This window comes from Oncorhynchus kisutch, linkage group LG30 (genome assembly GCF_002021735.2).
Source record: "Oncorhynchus kisutch isolate 150728-3 linkage group LG30, Okis_V2, whole genome shotgun sequence".
In the NCBI taxonomy this organism is placed as follows: Eukaryota; Metazoa; Chordata; class Actinopteri; order Salmoniformes; family Salmonidae; genus Oncorhynchus; species Oncorhynchus kisutch.
The window spans coordinates 8913382-8933181 of NC_034203.2; the positions used below are offsets into that span (position 1 = coordinate 8913382).

The window sequence follows — 19800 nt, forward strand, 5'->3', positions numbered from 1 at the left end:
TGGAACAAAACAATCACAGCAGCCTATAGCAGTGTTGGAGATATTCTGCCTTGAAGGATTTGTCCTGTTTTCCCTCATTAGCCCCCCCCCCCCCAGCCCCAGCCCCCGCCTCCAACCCATACACACACTCAAAGACAAGAAAAAAAAGAGAATGTACGCAATACTACTGTCGTCAAGGGAGCCGGCGAAAGCTTTCATTGGCGTAGCTGTATCCAAGCAATTACACAATGCCAACAGGTCCTCCGCATATTTAAACAAGTTACCGCTGTGCTTATATCCATTGCAACCCCTTCATCTAATAGTCCTGCTACAGCAACCTCCTCACAGCCACAGACCCACGCATGTACACACACACACACCCAAGCAGGTACACACACAACAGATAATCAGGCAGTGTTTTGATTCCTATTCAAATCCCTAACATACATCACTTCGTATCCCACATACATGCTCCGATTCCTCCCGCACAATCAGCACCTTTCAGTGTAAAATGTAGACAATATCTTTCTAATATATAACATATTGCACTCTCAGATTACAGTTACAGCCCCGTAAGCACACAGCTATGGCAAAATAACCATAACAGATGGAGCTACTGTGCTAACCCAAATAATGCTTTACGGTTTCAACATTAGTGGTTTTAAGCACTCGTGTATGCATGTCCTGTATATGGATCAGTGGATTTATGTAAGTGGGGGAGAGAATTGGTGTTGAAGCCATGTACAGTTAGACTCTGCTGAATAATGCATTGAGTAAACCCTGGCATTGGGAAAGGGGAATGCACTCTGCATTTGATTAGAGAGGCTGCCAATGCGCCCACACACAGTGGGAGTGATGGAGCATATATTTCTGTTTTCCACAAAGGGGAGGAGGGAGAGAGGGAGGGAGCATGTGAGAAAAATACCAATTATGTAGAGACGTACAGCTCTGTACTAAGCCCTCTGTTGGAGCGTTGACCTTGAGCTACATAGTAGTGAACAATGCACATTTGATTTCACAATAGTACAATACAGTACACTTTCTCTGACAATACAAATGCGTAAATTTTTCTGGCTTGCTGCTGCTCAGTTAGCGATTGCATGTTCAGTATATTTTCTACACAGAAACAAATTGTTTCCTCCAGACACACCCTAGTGACCATACCCTAAAAACTGTGCTCTAAATACACCTCTTCACTGTGTGTTTAGAGCACAGTGTGTTTATCTGTGTTGTGTGCGTGCAGACTGTGGCATCGGTGTGGGGCACATTAAGAGATATTAGACTTGGAAGTCTAATGAACACTGCTGGGATGTTAACACTGAGCCAGATGACTACTGAGATAATTTGGTGGGAGGATCAAAGGGAGAGAGCTCAGAGCAGCAAAGGCAGTAGCTAGGGGAACAACATCAACGGGATACAAGAAACTGTAGTACAGCGGGTACTGTAGTACCAGCACTGTAACCGCCACAGTATCAGTCCTCCGATGTGCCAGATGCACCCAATGGGAACATGCATGCAGTATTACACTTTCAGTTGATCATCTGACCACCTTCAAATCACATTAAAACCAACAATAACATTACCAACTAAACAACAACATCCTAATTTGTTGACAACAACAACAAATGCTATTCAGGTAGAATGGTATGGGGGGGGCATGTGTTTTTTTGACACGGAGATAGGAAGCGTTGGTTATTGCTTTACTCTTGCTCTGTCTGTGCTGCTAGTTACCAGGGTTATTTCATGTTTCTTTTTTCACTTCATCCATTACCGTAAGCAGCTAGCAACCATTATCACCGGGAACTGAGAATGCCCTGCGACTAGGTGGTGGGGAATAGTGAATAAAATAATTATTTATGGACGCAGTGTAACATGCTGTCCATTCCATGAGACACAACATGGATCACATTTCCATCTATTTGAATTTGCATCATGTGTGTGCATGTGTAGGGGAGAGAGAGAGCGAGAGAGCGAGAGAGAGACCCGCTGAGATTCCCTGCTGAGCCTGTACTCCATAGTGGCGGGAAAAGGAAGAAAAACATGGAATGAAGGATGTGCTGTATATTGGCTACTCACTACCTATTCCTCTTGTTGTTCTTAATGTGTGTTTCTGCTGGCCACATTCACCATTTCATGATGTGTCGTCATCTCGCACAGGGAAGTCTGGAGCGATGAAGCAGAATCTTCACTTGGGGATAGTTTGAGGAAAACAGTCATATGTTAGCACTGAATCAGTACTATTCAGTCTAGTTTTTTAAATTATGTCAGGAAAAGCTTGTGCTATCGTCATCCTATCTTTGATACAGCTATAGTAGATCTAAAATGTACTGAGGAATCATGGAATGATCCCATCTCAACATCTCATCCCAGGGTGATATACAACTTCCATGACACTTTCACAGCCTTGTCAAGTGCTTCTCAGAAGATCTTACTCCCGTGTATCTTTTGATCAGCATGTCCAGCTAAAACAGTGCAATGCACTTTGGAAAATGTATGCAAATAGAAAACAGTTATATATGTAGACATCAATAATGTCAGCTTGTTATTGACTTTCTCAATATGAATGACCAGCAAAGGATAGAGGGTGGGGAGTAATATATCTATGGCTAGTGGTGCCCAGCCAGGCAAAAATGTGCAATAGTGGGGGATGGGGGAAACACTGTTTTGACTGGTGGCTGGCTGTTAGCTTGAAGCCTCTATACTTTTTCCTTTTCATCTGATTGGCGGAACCAAGTGAAGGCTCTTAAACCCAATTTGGGAGGAGGGGGAGGGATGGTTATTCTGTGATGGAGCCATTGTGTGCTGGCTCTAAGTACTGTATATGATTGTGAAAGTGAGTTGCCTATTTCTTCATAATTCTATTCTGAGTCGTTGAACTCTCCCATTTCTTTACGGACAATATTAATACATTCAAAGAGACTGGTTGTATAAAATATACATTCACAGAACTTTATGGCATCTAATTATCTAAATTAATATAATATTGGTTTACCATACGTTTTAATCGTTTTGCAGGAAATAAAATTTCCTGTACACTTTTTCTACATGTGACTATGCTTTCTGTGCCTCGCTTCAATGAGTGATGTTTGGAAATACTGTAGCAAGCTGCCTGGACTGCCCATTTTTGTAGGGAAAGTCGCGTCACTGTGTTGAGTGTCTGAAGCCGTTGGCTTCGAACCGCCTGGCTTTGTATCTTATCTATTAGCGTTAAAATGTTAATTAATTTCCTTGTTATATCAATTTTGCAATCTTTGGAAAGAGATAACATGGTTTAGCTTTAACACGTGGATTACAGCGGAAGCCATCTATCAAAAGATTTCAGACAAAGTAGGTAGCTAGCTACTGGATTATGGGGACACATTTTGAAAGAGCAGCTAGCTAGCCTTGCTAGCTAACCAGCACCGTTCATATAAAGAACGAATCTTGTTTTTGTTTTGTTATTGGAACACAGGAATAAATGCAAAATATTGCGACCCCTTTCTAAAGGTATGCCCTGTAATATGTTTTTGTGACTAACTAGTTAGCTACCGCTAAATCCTTGTTTAGCAATGCCTCATGGTCGCGGGAGAGTGGCGACCGAAAAACCACGTCGCGGTGCCCAGGCTAGCTAGCTAATCACTACGTTAGCTTAGCCTCTTGCGTACAACCGTGTGGGGGATGGGCTTTGTGCTCTTCGCGCTAGCTAGTTAGCAATGCGAGCTACGTTAGCTTAGGCTAGCCGGTGACATAACGCCAACGTAGCTAGCTAACGCTAGACGAAATCGTTTTTTAATATTACTGTCGCTAGCTAACGTTTATAAATTAGGTAAAACCTAAATTGCGCAGTTAGGTAGTTAACGTTAAGTTACGGATAGTAAATTGTGCCTACTGGTGTAGTGTGCCAATGTTATAACGTTGACTATGCGTTTTCTATCACAGCTGTACACGAAGGTACTGTACATGTTACAGTAGTAACTAGGTAATTATTCTTCCCAGTCTGCTTCTTGCGTACTCCTACCAGGGCACTTGTAGCACAAAGGTCCATTGGCTGTATGGATTCATCACTGACCCAGTCTGATAGTATAGCGACACACCCCTCTTGGCCAGTCAGTTTTTAACTCTTTCCTCAATCTGCCTGCATAGGCACTGCAACATTTCCCTTACAATTTCCATACAATATTGGCAGGTAATATATCAATGTACTGGGATTGTTAAGTCCCAGTTGTGCATAATTATGAGCTCTGAAGTTGCTATGAAAGCATCATCCTCTTGCCATGATAGCTATATACTTCTAAACAGTATACTCAAGGTTTCACTCTTATGTACTTACTCAGAGAGGGTCAACATGAACAGTGTATAAACTGGAATTAAAAATAAATGCCTTTTGTTAACTAACACTCACACTTGACTTTTCCAGCACTGACGTTATTGAGGAAACTTACTATGACCGAGATGTGGTTGTCCCACCTAGCTATCTTGAGATGAATGCACTAACTGTAAGTCACTCTGGATAAGAGCGTCTGCTAAATGACTCAAGTGTAAATGTAATTATTCTGTTCACTGTCTTCGTTCCTAGATTGCTGAGTTCCTCCTCTGGACGGTGGAGCAATGAGCTTCTGAAAGACACTTGATCACATGGTGAGTAGTCTGGGGCTGACATAATCGTATGTAATTGCATGCATAGTGATAGCTGAGAAGTGTTTCCGAAGCAACACACAAGTTGTGCTTTTGTCTTATATAGTATAATAGAAAGCACAGTGGTTATCACAGAATCACACTGACATGCCTGACGATTGCATTGTAAGGATGACTTTCTCCATACTTTGGCTCAAACCTGGACTACCAGAATGTGGAGTTGTTTTGGATATCCCACAGGAGCACATCTCCCATGATGTGTGTCACTTTTCATCAACATAGTCCTTTCTCATCCACTCTGTGCACTTTGGGTTTTCAAATCCCCAAACAGACCGTCAACTTTTGTGAAGAAGCAGGAGAGGAGTCTGCAGATGCAGTCAGACCTTCGGCAAGGTGTCAGGACTCTGGGGTTGAGGCCTGTACTTCAGTGCATGTCAAACAGAGAGACAACTAATTCACACCGATGAGCCATATTCGCCCTCCTTGACCCGACTGAATTGTCATCACCCCAAAGAGGCATGAGGGAAACTAGGGCTGGGCGATATATTGAATTAATTCAAAATAATGTTTTAGCGCAATGTTCCAAATGCCTTTATTGCAAAAGTCAAGTATTATTTAATTGTTTTTGTTTCTTTGAGTGTTTTGTCTTTTTGGTCTCGGCTCCTTCTGTACTGTGTACTTTTGCACACAGACACCAAGCCCCTCCCCCTGCCACTTCCTCTCTGACAACAAGCAGTTTCAACTCGCTATTTGCATTTGAGGTTTGGTCTAACATAATTGGTCATATGGACACCCAAACACATTGAGACATTATTTGTACTGTAATGGAGGAGAACTTAACCTTCATAACGATACCCTTTTTATGTCTCCACTCCCAAAATGTAGAGCAGACCATACTAAGACTGCAGTATCAATGAATGTGGAAAATTAATACTCAGTTTGTTGCAGGCGGCATTGCAGTACCATGTACCGTTAGCAGCATTTTAGCCAGACGGTTATGCGCTAGCTGTCTAGTCTGTGTTTTGTAAATGTGCAAAGAGCATAAAAATACTCATTTATTTAAGGATTTGTCAACTCATTCTGAGAAATAAGCATCTTCTTGTCCAGGTAGTGCTCTTGATTTCCACATCTAAACACAGTGATCAGGCTATTTTGTTCAAACAGTTGGAGATGGACAGGAAGGTGTGTCCATTAGCAAACAAATAAAGTGCATTTGGAAAGTATTCAGACCCCTTGACTTTTTCCATATTTTGTTACAGCCTTATTCTTTAAATTTGATTTTGGTTTAAAAACATATACATCTCCTCATCATTCTACACACACAATACCCCATAATGACAAAGCAAAAACAGGTTTTTAGAACATTTTGCACATGTATTAACTGAAATATCACATTTACATAAGTATTCAGACCCTTTACTTAGTACTTTGTTGAATCACTTTTGGCAGCGATTACATTCTCGAATCGTCTTGGGTATGACTCTACAATCTTTGCACATCTGTAGTTGGGGAGTTTCTCCCATTTTCTCTCCAGATCCTCTCAAGCTCTGTCAGGTTGGATGGGGAGTGTCGCTGCACAGCTATTTTCAGGTCTCTCCAGAAATGTTTGATCGGGTTCATCTCTGGGCTCTGGCTGGGCCACTCAAGGACATTCATAGGCTTGTCCCGAAGCCACTCCTGCATTGTCTTGGCTGTGTGCTTAGGGTTGTTGTTCTGTTGGAAGGTGAACCTTCACCCCAGTCTGAGGTCTTGAGCACTCTGGAGCAGGTTTTCATCAAGGATCTCTGTACTTTTCCCAATTATTATTTTCCTCGATCCTGACTTCTCCCAGTCTCTGCTGCTGAAAAACATCCCCACAGCATGATGCTTGCCACCACCATGCTTCACTGTAGGAATGGTGCCAGGTTTCCTTAAGATTAAGACGTGGCGCTTGGCATTCAAGCCAATGCGTTCCATTTTTGTTTCATGGTCAGTTCTTTAGGTGCCTTTTTGGAAAAATTCCAAGCGGGCTGTCAGGTGCCTTTTACTGAGGAGTGGCTTCCGTCTGGCCATTCTACCATAAAGGCCTGATTTGGTGAAGTTCTACAGATATGGTTGTCCTTCTAGAATGTTTTCCCATCTCCACTGAAGATCTCTAGAGCCATCGGGTTCTAGAGCCAAGGGTCTTCTTCCCTGATTTCTCAGTTTGCCCAGGCGGCCAGCTCTAGGAAGAGTCTTGATGGTTCCAAACTTGTTCTATTTACCCTTCTCCAGATCTGTGCCTCGACACACTCCTGTCTTGGAGCTCTAAGCACAAGTCCTTCGACCTCATGGCTTGGCTTTTACTCTGACATGCACTGTCAATTGTGGGACCTTTTTATATAGACAGTTGTGTGTCTTTCCAAATTATTCTTTAAAATGTTTTTTAACTAGGCAATTCAGTTAAGAACAAATTCTTATTTACAATGACGGCCTAGGAACAGTGGGTTAACTGCCTTGTTCAGGGGCAGAATGACAGATTTTTACCTTGTCAGCTTGGGGACTCGATCTAGCACCCTTTCGGTTACTGGCCCAACTCTCTAACCACTAGGCTACCTGCCTCCCCAATCATGTCCAGTCAATTGAATTTACCAAGTTGTAGAAACATCTCAAGGATGATCAATGGAAACAGGATACACCTGAGGTCAATATCAAGTCTCATAAAAGGTCTGAATATTTATGTAAATAAGGTATGTCTGTTTTTTATATAATACATTTGCAAATATTTCTAAACCCCCTATTTTCACTTTGTAATTATGGGGTATTGTGTGTAGAATGATGAGGATATATAAAACATTTTTTTTTAGAATAGGGCTGTAAATGTAACAAAATGTGTAAAAAGTCAAGGAGTCTGAATACTTTCCGAATGCACTGTAGATCCAAGTTGGCTAAAGTTTAAATATAAAGATTAGCTGGCTACTCACTACCAGGTGGGCTTGTGCTTGAGAGATTGTTTGAGACCTGTGTTAATGTTCTATAATGCATGGTAAGAAGTTGGCCATTATCAGTGGTTCTGGTTAAATTTGTAACAAAAAGGGAATTTTCTTAGACTTGAAAGTCAGATCAGTGATTATTGCAACAAAGCATGTTATAATATTTTCATTTGTAGTGGATCTTATATTTAGCCTAGGTATAATTTTACAAGGCCGGAATTCATTAGATTATTCCTGACTGTTTGAAATAGTGTATTGACCCTTAACATTTTTATATATGTTGTGAATCACTGATAAGTTTGAAAAGGCCATATTGCCCAGCCCTAGAAAAAAAACGTCAAAAAATACTTTCCGTCCCCCAAACGCTGTAAATATTTGCGTGGGGTAGTTGGAATACACAGCCATGACCATTAATAAACGCCTCAACCCATTTTGGCTTGGCTTCTTGAGCTGTATCTGACATGCATTCCTACACATAAACTCTCATACAAAACTGTGCTGTTTTAATGCATTCATACTTATAGCCTTGGGCCTCGTGTTCAGAGAGAGAGTGCTGTCCTTGGGCAAAGTGCAAAAGGTGAGATACAGTAGAAGCTACAGTATAGCCCACAGAGAGGCTTGTATACAAACAGACTACAATCCTTTCCACTGAAATGTGTGGAGGGAAAGAAATGGTCCACGGCTAGAATGGCTGGCATTTCATTGTTCTTTTGTTGATGTTTTGAACAACAACGCCATAGTTAGCATCTCCGATATAAAGTCGAGCTTAGGATCGATGGTTCCAGGGACATTCTCTTCATATCAGAGGTTTAATTAAGGCCTACTCTCTGTGTGTCTAACCCCAAGGAGCTCTGGAAAGGGGTTAAAGGCCTGGAGAATAAACCCTCCTCACAGCTGCCCATGTCCCTTAAAGTTGATGATGTGGTTGTTACTGACAAGAAGCACATGGCTGAGCTCTTTAATCACCACTTCATTAAGTCAGGATTTCTATTTGACTCAGACATGCCTCCTTGCCCATCCAACATTTCTTCATCTCCTACCCCTTCTAATGTGACTATCACCAATGCTTCTCCCTCTGTTTCCCCTGCCCCGCTACAAAGTTTCTCCCTGCAAGCAGTCACTGAGGTGCTAAAGGAGCCCCTGAAACTTGACCCCAAAAAAACAACTGGGTCCAATGGTTTAGACCCTTCTTTAAAGTTGCTGCCCCTATGATTGCCAAGCCTATCTCCGCCCTTTTTAACCTGTCTCTCCTTTCTGGGGAGGTTCCCATTGCCTGGAAGGCAGCCACGGTTCGTCCTTTATTCAAAGGGGGAGATCAAGCTGATTCTAACTGTTATAGGCCTATTTCTATTTTGCCCTGTTAATCAAAAGTGTTGGGAAAACGTAATAATCAACTGGCTGGATTTCTTGATGTCCATCTTATTCTCCCTGGTATGCAATCTGGTTTCCGCTCAGGTTAAAGATGTGTCAGTGCAACCTTAATAAAGGTCCTCAATGTTGTCACCATTGCAATTGATTCAAAGTAATGTTGTGCTTCTATTTTTATTGACTTGGCCAAAGCTTTTGATTTTGGTAGACCATTCCATTCTTGTGGGCCGGCTAAGGAGTATTTGGCCTGGTTTGCGAACTACCTCTCTCAAAGAGTGCAGTGTATAAAGTCAGAAAATCTGCTGTCTCAGCCACTGCCTGTCACCAAGGGAGTACCCCAAGGCGCAATCCTAGGCCCAACACTCTTCTCAATTTACATCAACAACATAGCTCAGGCAGTAGGAAGCTCTCTCATCCATTTATATGCAGATGATAGTCTTATACTCAGCTGGCCCCTTCCCAGATTTTGTGTTAAATGCTCAACAACAAAGCTTTCTTGGTGTCCAACAAGCTTTCTCTGACCTTAACCTTGTTCTGAACATCTTTAAATCAAAGGTCATGTGGTTTGGTAAGAATAATGCCCCTTTCACCACAGGTGTGACTACTACCTCTGAGGGTTTAGAGCGGTGTGGGATCAAGGAAAGGGACCCTGCCTGTTATTGATATGGGACACGAGAAGAGCAGTGTACTCGGCATATAACACGCGTGTGTGTGTGAAAATAAAACACACTTTTTAGATTTAATTCTCAGGATCTACAGTTGAAGTTCAGAAGTTTACGTACACTTAGGTTGGAGTCATTAAAACTTGTTTTTCAACCACTCCACATTTCTTGTTAACAAACTGTAGTTTTGACAAGTCGGCTAGGACATATACTTTGTGCGTGACACAAGTAATCCAACAACTGTTTACAGACAGATTATTTCATTTATAATTCACTGTATCACAATTCCAGTGGGTCAGAAGATGACTGCCTTTAAACAGCTTGTAAAATTCCAAAAAATTATGTCATGGCTTTAGAAACGTCTGATAGGCTAATTGACATCATTTGAGTCAGTTGGAGGTGTACCTGTGGATGTATTTCAAGGCCTACCTTCAATCTCAGTGCCTCTTTGCTTGACATCATTGGAAAATCAAAAACAATCAGACAAGGCTGCAGAAAAAAATTGTAGGCCTCCACAAGTCTGGTTCATTTTTGGGAGCAATTTCCAAACATCTGAAGGTCCCACGTTCATCTGTACAAACAATAGTACGCGAGTATGAACACCATGGGACCACGCAGCTCTCATACCGATCAGGAAGGAGACGCGTTCTGTCTCCTAGAGATGAATGTACTTTGGTGTGAAACGTGCAAATCAATCCCAGAGCAACATCAAAGGACCTTGTGAAGATGCTGGAGGAAACGGGGACAAAAGTTTCAATATCCACAGTAAAAGGAGTCCTATATCGACATAACCTGAAAGACCACTCAGCAAGGAAGAGGCCACTGCTCCAAAACCGCCATTAAAAAAAGCCAGACTACGGTTTGCAACTGCACATGGGGACAAAGGTCGTACTTTTTGGAGAAATGTCCTCTGGGTCTGATGAAACACAAATGGAACTGTTTGGCCGTAATGACCATCGTTATGTTTGGAGGAAAAGGGGGATGCTTGCAAGCCAAAGAATAACATCCCCAACCATGAAGCACGGGGGTGGCAGCATCATGTTGTGGGGGTGCTTTGCTGCAGGAGGGACTGGTGCACTTCACAAAATAGATGTCATCATGAGGTAGGAAAATTATGTGGATATATTAAAGCAACATATCAAGACATCTGTCAGGAAGTTAAAGCTTGGTCACAAATGGGTCTTCCAAATGGACAATGACCTCAACTGTACTTAAGTATTGGAGTGTCCATCACACAGTCCTCACCTCAGTCCTATAGAACATTTGTGGGCAGAACTGAAAAAGCATGTGTGAGCAAGGAGGCCTACAAACCTACACCAGCTCTGTCAGGAGGAATTGGCCAAAATTCACCCAACTTATTGTGGGATGCTTGTGGAAGGCTACCCAAAACGTTTGACCCAAGTTAAACAATTTAATGGCAATGCTACCAAATACTAATTGAGTGTATGTAAACCTCTGACCCACTGGGAATGTGATGAAAGAAATAAAAGCTGAAATAAAGCATTCTCTCTACTATTATTCTGACATTTCACAATCTTAAAATAAAGTGGTGATCCTAACTGACCTACGACAGGGAATTTTTACTAGGATTAAATGTCAGGAATTGTGAAACTGAGTGTAAATGTATGTAAACTTCCGACTACAACTGTATATCTTAAAATGTAGACACACTGCTTGTTTCTCAGCAACCTCACCCCTCATAGTCAATGTGAATAGGACCAACTATGGGTGTCTCCTATGGGTTATCCTGAATGTACAACCAAACCCATCAGCTGTACCCATGACTAACGCCAAATATTGCAACACGATCCCATTCCTACCATTTTCATGATTCTGTCTGTGTGTTGTGAAGTGCATCGCATATTCTAGAGTCCAAGGCTCTCTTGATTTGTTTACCATTAGCTATCATTTCTGGTCTCTGTGTGTACTTTTCAGTGGGCTAGCATGATGAAGTGCTATAAATTCCAATCCAGCCATCCTACACGTCCCTGTTTCTTTCCACGGTCCTGTTTAAACAGTGTGTGGCTCACTTGAATAAATACACATCTCAGGAATACGAACTATGCGGGATGTTCTTCCTAAACCCCCCCCCCCCTTTCCTTTCCCCCAGTGGTTTTGTCCACATGAGTCAGCCTGCCCTCTTAAGGAGGGCTCAGTAATTATTTCCAGTTGTGGGGGTAATGAATGGAAACTGGTGCCTTGCCTAAGGGCCAGGATGGAATTTAACTCTATGATTGTACTGCCAATTGATAATGATAAGTTTGGCCGTAACCACAGAGTGTTATGAATTTTCCCCAAAGTAGGTCAGGCAAGGTAACGGATCAAAAGGCTTGCCCATTTTGATATGGTGTTACATAGTGGAGTTATGTCATCTGTTGGCAGGGCTACAGACTGAGACTATTTCGTCACATTTTGTGACCCTTTGACTTAGCTGTGCAAGTAAACATTTTTAAATTGGTCGCACTGGTGCAAGCTGAAACATTCTACTTGGACACCTCAATCAAAAGGTTCAAATTTTGGGGCAGATAAAACCATTAATTAGTTAAACAGTAAAGTGTCTGCCCTGCTGCCTGTTTAGCTGGGGCTTGCTGTTGTAATGTGCAAGCCTCACACTCTGTCCCCCCTCATGATTGTATAATGGGGGGGGACAATATTAATTTTGGACACTTATATTGGTACTTGGAGGAGTCAAAGTGTCGGTTTTTAGATATTAGCCAACGCTAGTCAGCTGTACTAGTGCCAAAATGCTGGTATTTTACACCCTATAGCTTGTTCTCCATCTTTTTAAATAGTGAGCCTAGTTTTCAGCACTTATTTCCATGACAAACTAATTTTCTCATGCTCTCTCATCTGCAGCAGACATAATGAGCAGTATGTTTGGAGCATCAGATCACAGTATTGAATCACAATACATATAGAATTGAGAATCGCAATACATATCGTATCGGCACCTAGGTATCGTGATAATATCTTCAGGTCAATGGCAATTCCCAGCCCTATTGTACAATATTTCAAAATACAATGGGAGGAAAAGCACAACTTTGGAAGCAACTAGTGTTGCTATTAAAGAGAGACTGCCCCTAAAAAGCTATTTCTCATTTTCAAAATGGCCTGTGTGTCCTCTAATATTCTAGTGTCAAACTTTGTTTCCAACTTTGTGGCAACAGTTTGCGGAAGGCCCTTTCCAGTTTCAGCATGACATTGTGATTTCCATATAGAAATGGTTTGTCGAGAACGGTGTAGAAGAATTTGACTGGCCTGCACAGAGCCCTGACCTCAACCCCTTTGAACACTGTTGGGATGAATTGGAACGCCGACTGCGAGCCAGGTCTAAGCGATCAACATCGGTGCCCAACCTCTCTAATGCTCTTGTGGCTGAATGGAAGAAAGTCCCTGGAACAATGTTCCAACATCTAATGGAAAGCCTTCCCAGAAGAGTGGAGGCTGTTACAGCAGCAAAGGGGAGACCAACTCCATATTGATGTCCCTGATTTTGGGATGAGATATTTGACAAGCAGGCATGTTTGACACTGCAAATATGTTTAGGGGGTGCCACCAGATCATGGGCTGGTGCCACTAACTGAAACAGTTAGAGGCACCAGTGCCACTAGGGGAAAATGTTAGTGTGGAACTCTGCGTTGTGAGTTTGTCATTTTTACACCTTATTTTATTGACTCAGGGTATTTGCATGGATCTACTATCCATTGACTTTCAATATGTCGTCTAGACTGTAAATGTTGCCACTCTCCAAGACTCCCAAGTTCAAAAGCAAGCTCAGTTCCAACTAGATGCCTCGTCACTAATCAGTGTAGTGGTAAACTGAAGTCCATCGGCAAGCGTTCAAATGTTCAACCATGACGAAGGCACTGGGTTTGTTTTGAAGTGTCTGTTTTAATCTGTAAATAAGTATCTGAGTATAACACAAGCTGTACAGCATTCATATTTTGTCAGGCTGTGTTGTAACTGTGGGTGTGTCTCTCTCTTCCTAGGCTCCCATTCCCTTCGTTGACCACCAGGATTAAAAATGAGCATTAGCAGTGATGAGGTCAACTTCCTGGTGTACAGATACCTGCAAGAGTCAGGTAAGACTCACATCTGATCTACAGTGCCTTCGGAAAGTATTCAGACCTCTTGACTTTTTATAAAATGTTGTTACGTTATATAGCCTTATTCCAAAATGGATTTTTTTTAAATCCTCATCAATCTACAAACTATCCCATAATGACAAAGCAAAACAACTTTTTTTTGGAAATGTTTGCAAAAATAAAAACGTAAATATCACATTTACATAAGTATTCAGACCCTTTACTCATTACTTTGTCGAAGCACCTTTGGCAGCAATTACAGCTTCGAGTCTTCTTGAGTATGATGCTACAAGCTTGGCACACCTGTGCCAAGCTTGCACTTGAGTTCCTCCCATTCTTCTCTGCAGATCATCTCAAGCTCTTTCAGGTTGGATCGGGAGCATCGCTGCACAGCTATTTTCAATTCTCTCCAGAGATGTTAGATTGGGTTCAAGTCCGGGCTCAGGCGGAACCACTCAAAGACATTCAGAGACTTGTCCCGAAGCCACTCCTGCATTGGCTTGGCTGTGTGCTTAGGGTCGTTGTCCTGTTGGAAGGTGAACCTTCGCTCCAGTCTGAGGTCCTGAGCACTCTGGCGCAGGTTTTTTTCAAGGATCTTTCTGTACTTCGCTCCGTTCACGTTTCCCTTGATCCTGACTAGTCTCCCTGTCCCTGCCGCTGAAAATCATCCCCACGGGATGGTGCCAGGTTTGCCTTTTACTGAGTAGCTTCCGTCTGGCCACTCTACCATAAAGGCCTGATTGGTGGAGGGCTGCAGAGATGGTTGTCCTTCTGGAAGGTTCTCCCATCTCCACAGAGTTGCTCTGTCAGTAACCATTGGATTCTTGGTCAGGGAAGTTTGGTCAGGAAGATGACCAAAGCCATTCTCCCCCAATTGCTTAGTTTGGCCGGGCGGCCAGCAGTTCCTTCTTCCATTTACGAATGATTTTGAGGCCAGCGTGTTCTTGGGGTTCTTGAATGCTGCAGAATCTTTTTGGTACCCTTCCACAGATCTGTGCCTTGACACAATCCTGTTTTTGAGCTCTACGGGCAATTCCTTTGGTTTTTGCTCTGACAGGTGTGTACTAGAGGTCGACCGATTAATTGGAATGGCCGATTTTCAAGTTTTCATAACAATCAGAAATCTGTATTTTTGGGCACCGATTTTCACAGATATATATATATTTTTTATATACCTTTTATTTAACTAGGCAAGTCAGTTAAGAACACATTCTTATTTTCAATGACTGCCTAGGAACTGTGGGTTAACTGCCTTGTTCAGGGGCAAAACGACAGATTTTCACCTTGTCAGCTCAGGGGTCCAATCTTGCAACTGCACAGTTAACTAGTCCAACGCTCTAACCATTGCACTCCACAGTAGCCTGCCTGTTACACGAATGTAGTAGAAGCCAAGGTAAATTGCTAGCTAGCATTAAACTTATATTGTAAAAAACAATCATAATCATTTTCGAAATGATAGTTTCCGGATTCGATCATATTAGTGACCAAAGGCTCGTATTTCTGTGTGTTATGTTATAATTAAGTCTGATTTGATAGGGCAGTCTGACTGAGCAGCAGCAGGCCCGTAATCACTCATTCAAACAGCACTTTCGTGCGTTTTGTCAGCAGCTCTTCGCAAGCACAGTGCTGTTTATGACTTCAAGCCTATCAGCCTAATGGCTGGTGTAACCAATGTGAAATGGCTAGCTAGTTAGCTGGGTGTGCGCTAATACTGTTTCAAACGTCACTCACTTTTAGATTTGGAGTAGTTATTCCCCTTGCGCTGCAAGGGCCGCCGCAGCTTTTGTGGAGCGATGGGTAACGATGCTTCGAGTGGCTGTTGTCTGTGTTCCTGGGGCAAGGAGAGGTACGGAGGCTATACTGTTACACTGGCAATACTATAGTGCCTATAAGAACATCCAATAGTCAAAGGTATATGAAATACAAATGGTATAGAGAGAAATAGTCCTATAAATACTATATTAACTACAACCTAAAACCTCTTACCTTGGAATATTGAAGTCTCATGTTAAAAGGAACCACCAACTTTCATATGTTGTCACGTTCTGAGCAAGGAACTTAAACTATTTTTTACATGGCACATATTTTACATGGCAGACATTTTTACATGGCACATATTACTTTCTTCTCAAACTTTGTTTTTGCATTATTTAAACAGAATTGAACGTTTCATTATTTATTTGAGGCTAAATTGATTTTATTGATGTTTTATATTAAGTTAAAATAAGTGTTAATTCACTATTGTTGTAATTGTCATTATTACAAATTTAAAAAATGGTCAGATTAATCGGTATCGGCTTTTTTGGTCCTCCAATAATCGGTATCGGTGTTGAAAAATCATAATCGGTCGACCTCTAGTGTGTACCTTTCCAAATCATGTCCAATCAATTGAATTTACCTTCTTGTAAAAAGAAGTGATAGTCAGTCTCTCCTCAACTCTTAGCCAAGAGACTGGCATGCATAGTATCTATATCAGCCCTCTGATTACAATTAAGAGCAAAATGTGCCGCTCTGTTCTGGGCCAGCTGCAGCATAACTAGGTCTTTCCTTGCACCACTGGACCACACGACTGGACAATAATCAAGATTAGACAACTAGAGCCTGCAGAACTTGCTTTTTGGAGTGTGGTGTCAAAAAAGCAGAGCATGTCTTTATTACTGCCAGACCTCTCCCCGTCTTTGCAACCATTCAATCTATATTTTATGACCATGACAGTTTACAATGGAAGGTAACGCCAAGTAAGTTAGTCTCCTCAACTTGTTCAACAGCCACACCATTCATTACCAGATTCAGCTGTGGTATAGTACATAAGGAATTTGTACCAAATACAATGCTCTTAGTTTTAGAGATGTTCAGGACTAGTTTATTACTGACCACCCATTCCAAAACAGACTGCCACTCTTTGTTAAGGGTTTCAGTGACTTCATTAGCTGTGGTTGCTGATGCATATATGGTTGAATCATCAGCATACATGGGCACACATGCTTTGTTTAATACCAGTGACAGGCATTGGTAAAAATAGAATAGAGGGCCTAGAGAGCTGCCCTGCGGTACACCACACTTCACATTAAAGAAAACCCTTTGAATTCTATTAGATTGCCAAATTGTGGAATCAGAACTGAAGTTGAAAAGCCATAACACACACCTTTTTTCAACAACAGGTTATGGTCAATATTATCAGAGGCTGCACTGAAATCTAACAGCACAGCTCCCACAATCTTTCAACCAATCATCAGTCATTTGTATCAGTAGTGCAGTACATGTTGAGTGCCCTTCTCTATAAGGATGCTGAAAGTCTTTTGTTAATTTGTTTACAGAGAAATAGCGTTGTATTTGGTCAACACAATTTTTTCCCAACAGTTTGCTAAGAGCTGGCAGCAAGCTTATAGGTCTGCTGTTAGAAGCAGTAAAGGCCGCTTTACCACTCTTGAGTAGCGGAATTACTTTGGCTTCCCTCCAGGCCTTAGGACAAAGACTTTCCATGACAGTCTCGGATAAATAAAAAAATATGACAGATAGGAGTGGTTATAGAGTCAGCTACCGACTACATTGTGCTGAGTCGGTTCTGGAAATAAGTGTATCACCCTTTTGAAAATAGTTTTTTGAACTATTTGGGAAAGCAATACATTTTTCCATTATCAGTTCTGCAAATTATCTAGCTTAAATCCAGGGAAAATGCTTAATATCGCAAACATTTCAGCTACCATAATCCCCAAAATGAATCTTAACTGAGTGCTGCCCAGCAGGCAAAGCCAGTTAATGTTTATTACAACCAGACATTGGTTGAAATTACATTATTATGACATCATTTCAACCAGTTTTGCCCGCAGAGTGTAAACTCTGCAAGGTGAATGTAAACATAGTGACACAGTGGTGTGGTGATTTGAAGGACAGTGGTGTGCAACTCATTTTCCCCTTCCTCTCGCCCCATCCTTCTGCCAGGCTTCTCCCACTCGGCGTTCACCTTTGGCATAGAAAGCCACATCAGCCAGTCCAATATCAACGGAGCCCTGGTTCCCCCTGCTGCCCTCATCTCCATCATCCAGAAGGGCCTGCAGTACGTGGAGGCAGAGGTCAGCATCAATGAGGTCAGTACCCACAACGCTAACTTTACTATTTACTGACTGTACCCCAAACTCACCGGGTGGTATACCACATTTTACTATATACCGGGATTGATGCATGGCCCGGTTTGGGGTTTTAATTTACAATCTATAACAGTATTTCAATGTTTGGTTAGTTAAATGTGATACGCAACTCAGGCAGGTATGTCTGTTTTTATAATTTACTCCGTTTGCTACTTGAGTCGTCTTTCTCCCTCCTGCTGCATGCCACTTCCAAACACAAAGCCCTGCCCCCTGTCGCACAAGGAGAGAGTAGATGTTCGACCACGGAGTCACGGACACTTTCTTGCCGTTCACTCGGCAGTCTGCATGGTCAGATAGATGGAACAAGATGTTGGTGAAAACTCTGCTGCTTTCCATGTGTTCTATATTTACACAAACTAATAGTAGTTTGCAGACAGTAAGATACACTATCTGCTAGTTTGTATTTTCTTAGCCATTTGTGACTAAAATAAATATTTTTAGATGCTAATCGCTAGTTAGCTATATTTTTAGATGCTAATCGCTAGTTAGCTGGCTAGCTAGCTTGCTTGCTAAATATACTAAGAGTCAGAACAAATGTATAAAGCTAATACAGCCTGGTACCAGTGCTGGTGTAGGCCTAGATAAGCATATTGTTTTTGCAACAATTTCTTAAATCAGAGAAGAATAGGTGAAACATATGTTAGCTACATGGGTTAAGAACATCTCATTACGGTCCCCTGGAAAAATTGACCAACACTTTGGTTCCTATCCTGTCAATAATTCATTCATTTTCATGTCAAACAACAATGCACAACAAATATTATGGCTGAACTTAAACGTGCTGGTTGATAAAATACCTGTATTTATGGGAAAGATGTTTGAAAGGGGTATTTTGTTTTTAAATGATATAGGAATGGTAGAGTTATCAGAATTGTATGGGAAGGTCTGCTCAATCCAAGAGTACAACCAATTTATTACAGCGTTACCCCAAGCAGTTAGGAGGCAGGTAGGATGTAGGGAACTGGTCTGTCTGCCCAATTATAAAGGATCAAAACTGGCAGAGGAATAAAAATAGCATAAATAGGAAAGTAAATCAGTTTCATTAGAGGTCCCAGATGTGCTCAATGGGATTGAGATCCGGGCTCTTTGCTGGCCATGGCAGAACACTGACATTCCTGTCTTGCATTAACCTCTCTGATATGTGGGACGGTAGCGTCCCACTTGGCCAAAAGCCAGAGAAAATGCAGAGCGCCAAATTCAAACAAATCCCTATGAAAATCGAACTTTCATGAAATCACACATGTAAGATACCAAATTAAAGCTACACGTGTTGTGAATCCAGCCAACATGTCAGATTTCAAAAAGGCTTTTCGGCGAAAGCAAACAATGCTATTATCTGAGGATAGCACCTCCATAAACAAAAGACAGAACATTTCAACCCTGCAGGCGCGACACAAAACGCAGAAATAAAAATATAAATCATGCCGTACCTTTGAGCTTCTTCTGTTGGCACTCCAATATGTCCCATAAACATCACAAATGGTCCTTTTGTTCGATTAATTCGATTAAGAACTGATGGAGGGATTGTGCGTTCCTGGTGTAACTCGGGCCTTTGTTGTTGCCATCCTGTACCTGTCCCGCAGGTGCGATGTTTGGATGTACCGATCTTGTGCAGGTGTTGTTACACGTGGTCTGCCACTGCGAGGATGATCAGCTGTCCGTTTTTGTCTCCCTGTAGCTTTCTTAGGCTCACAGTACGGTCATTGCAATTTTTTGCCCTGGCCACATCTGCAGTCCTCATGCCTCCTTGCAGCATGCCTAAGGTACATTCATGCAGATAAGCAGGGACTCTGGGCTTCTTTCTTTTGGTGTTTTTCAGAGTCAGGACACTAAAGAGGCCTTTCTACTAAGTTTTTATAACTGTGACCTTAATTTTCTACCGTCTGTAAGCTGTTAGTATTTTATTGACCGTTCCACAGGTGCATGTTCATTAATTGTTTTAGCATGGGAAACAGTGTTTAACCCATCCCGTTAGCGGGATCATTTTTGTCAA

At 41.9% G+C, this 19800-nt stretch overlaps 1 protein-coding gene across 5 annotated transcripts in view; it reads left to right on the forward strand.

The window, feature by feature from the left end:
* The first annotated feature begins 3100 nt into the window (after nt 1-3100).
* The window catches only part of LOC109874881 (F-box-like/WD repeat-containing protein TBL1XR1), a 36704-nt gene continuing 20004 nt past the window's right edge, over nt 3101-19800 (forward strand). The window contains exons 1-5 of one of the 5 annotated variants that reach the window (XM_031810687.1): nt 3104-3465; nt 4376-4454; nt 4535-4596; nt 13564-13656; nt 17602-17747. In XM_031810687.1, coding sequence (XP_031666547.1) covers nt 13599-13656; nt 17602-17747 — 204 coding nt within the window. In that variant the 5' untranslated portion in view covers nt 3104-3465; nt 4376-4454; nt 4535-4596; nt 13564-13598. Of the gene's footprint in view, nt 3466-4375; nt 4455-4534; nt 4597-13563; nt 13657-17601; nt 17748-19800 lie in introns of all 5 variants that reach the window. The other 4 variants (XM_020466927.2, XM_031810686.1, XM_020466926.2 and 1 more) reach the window with 4 other exon arrangements.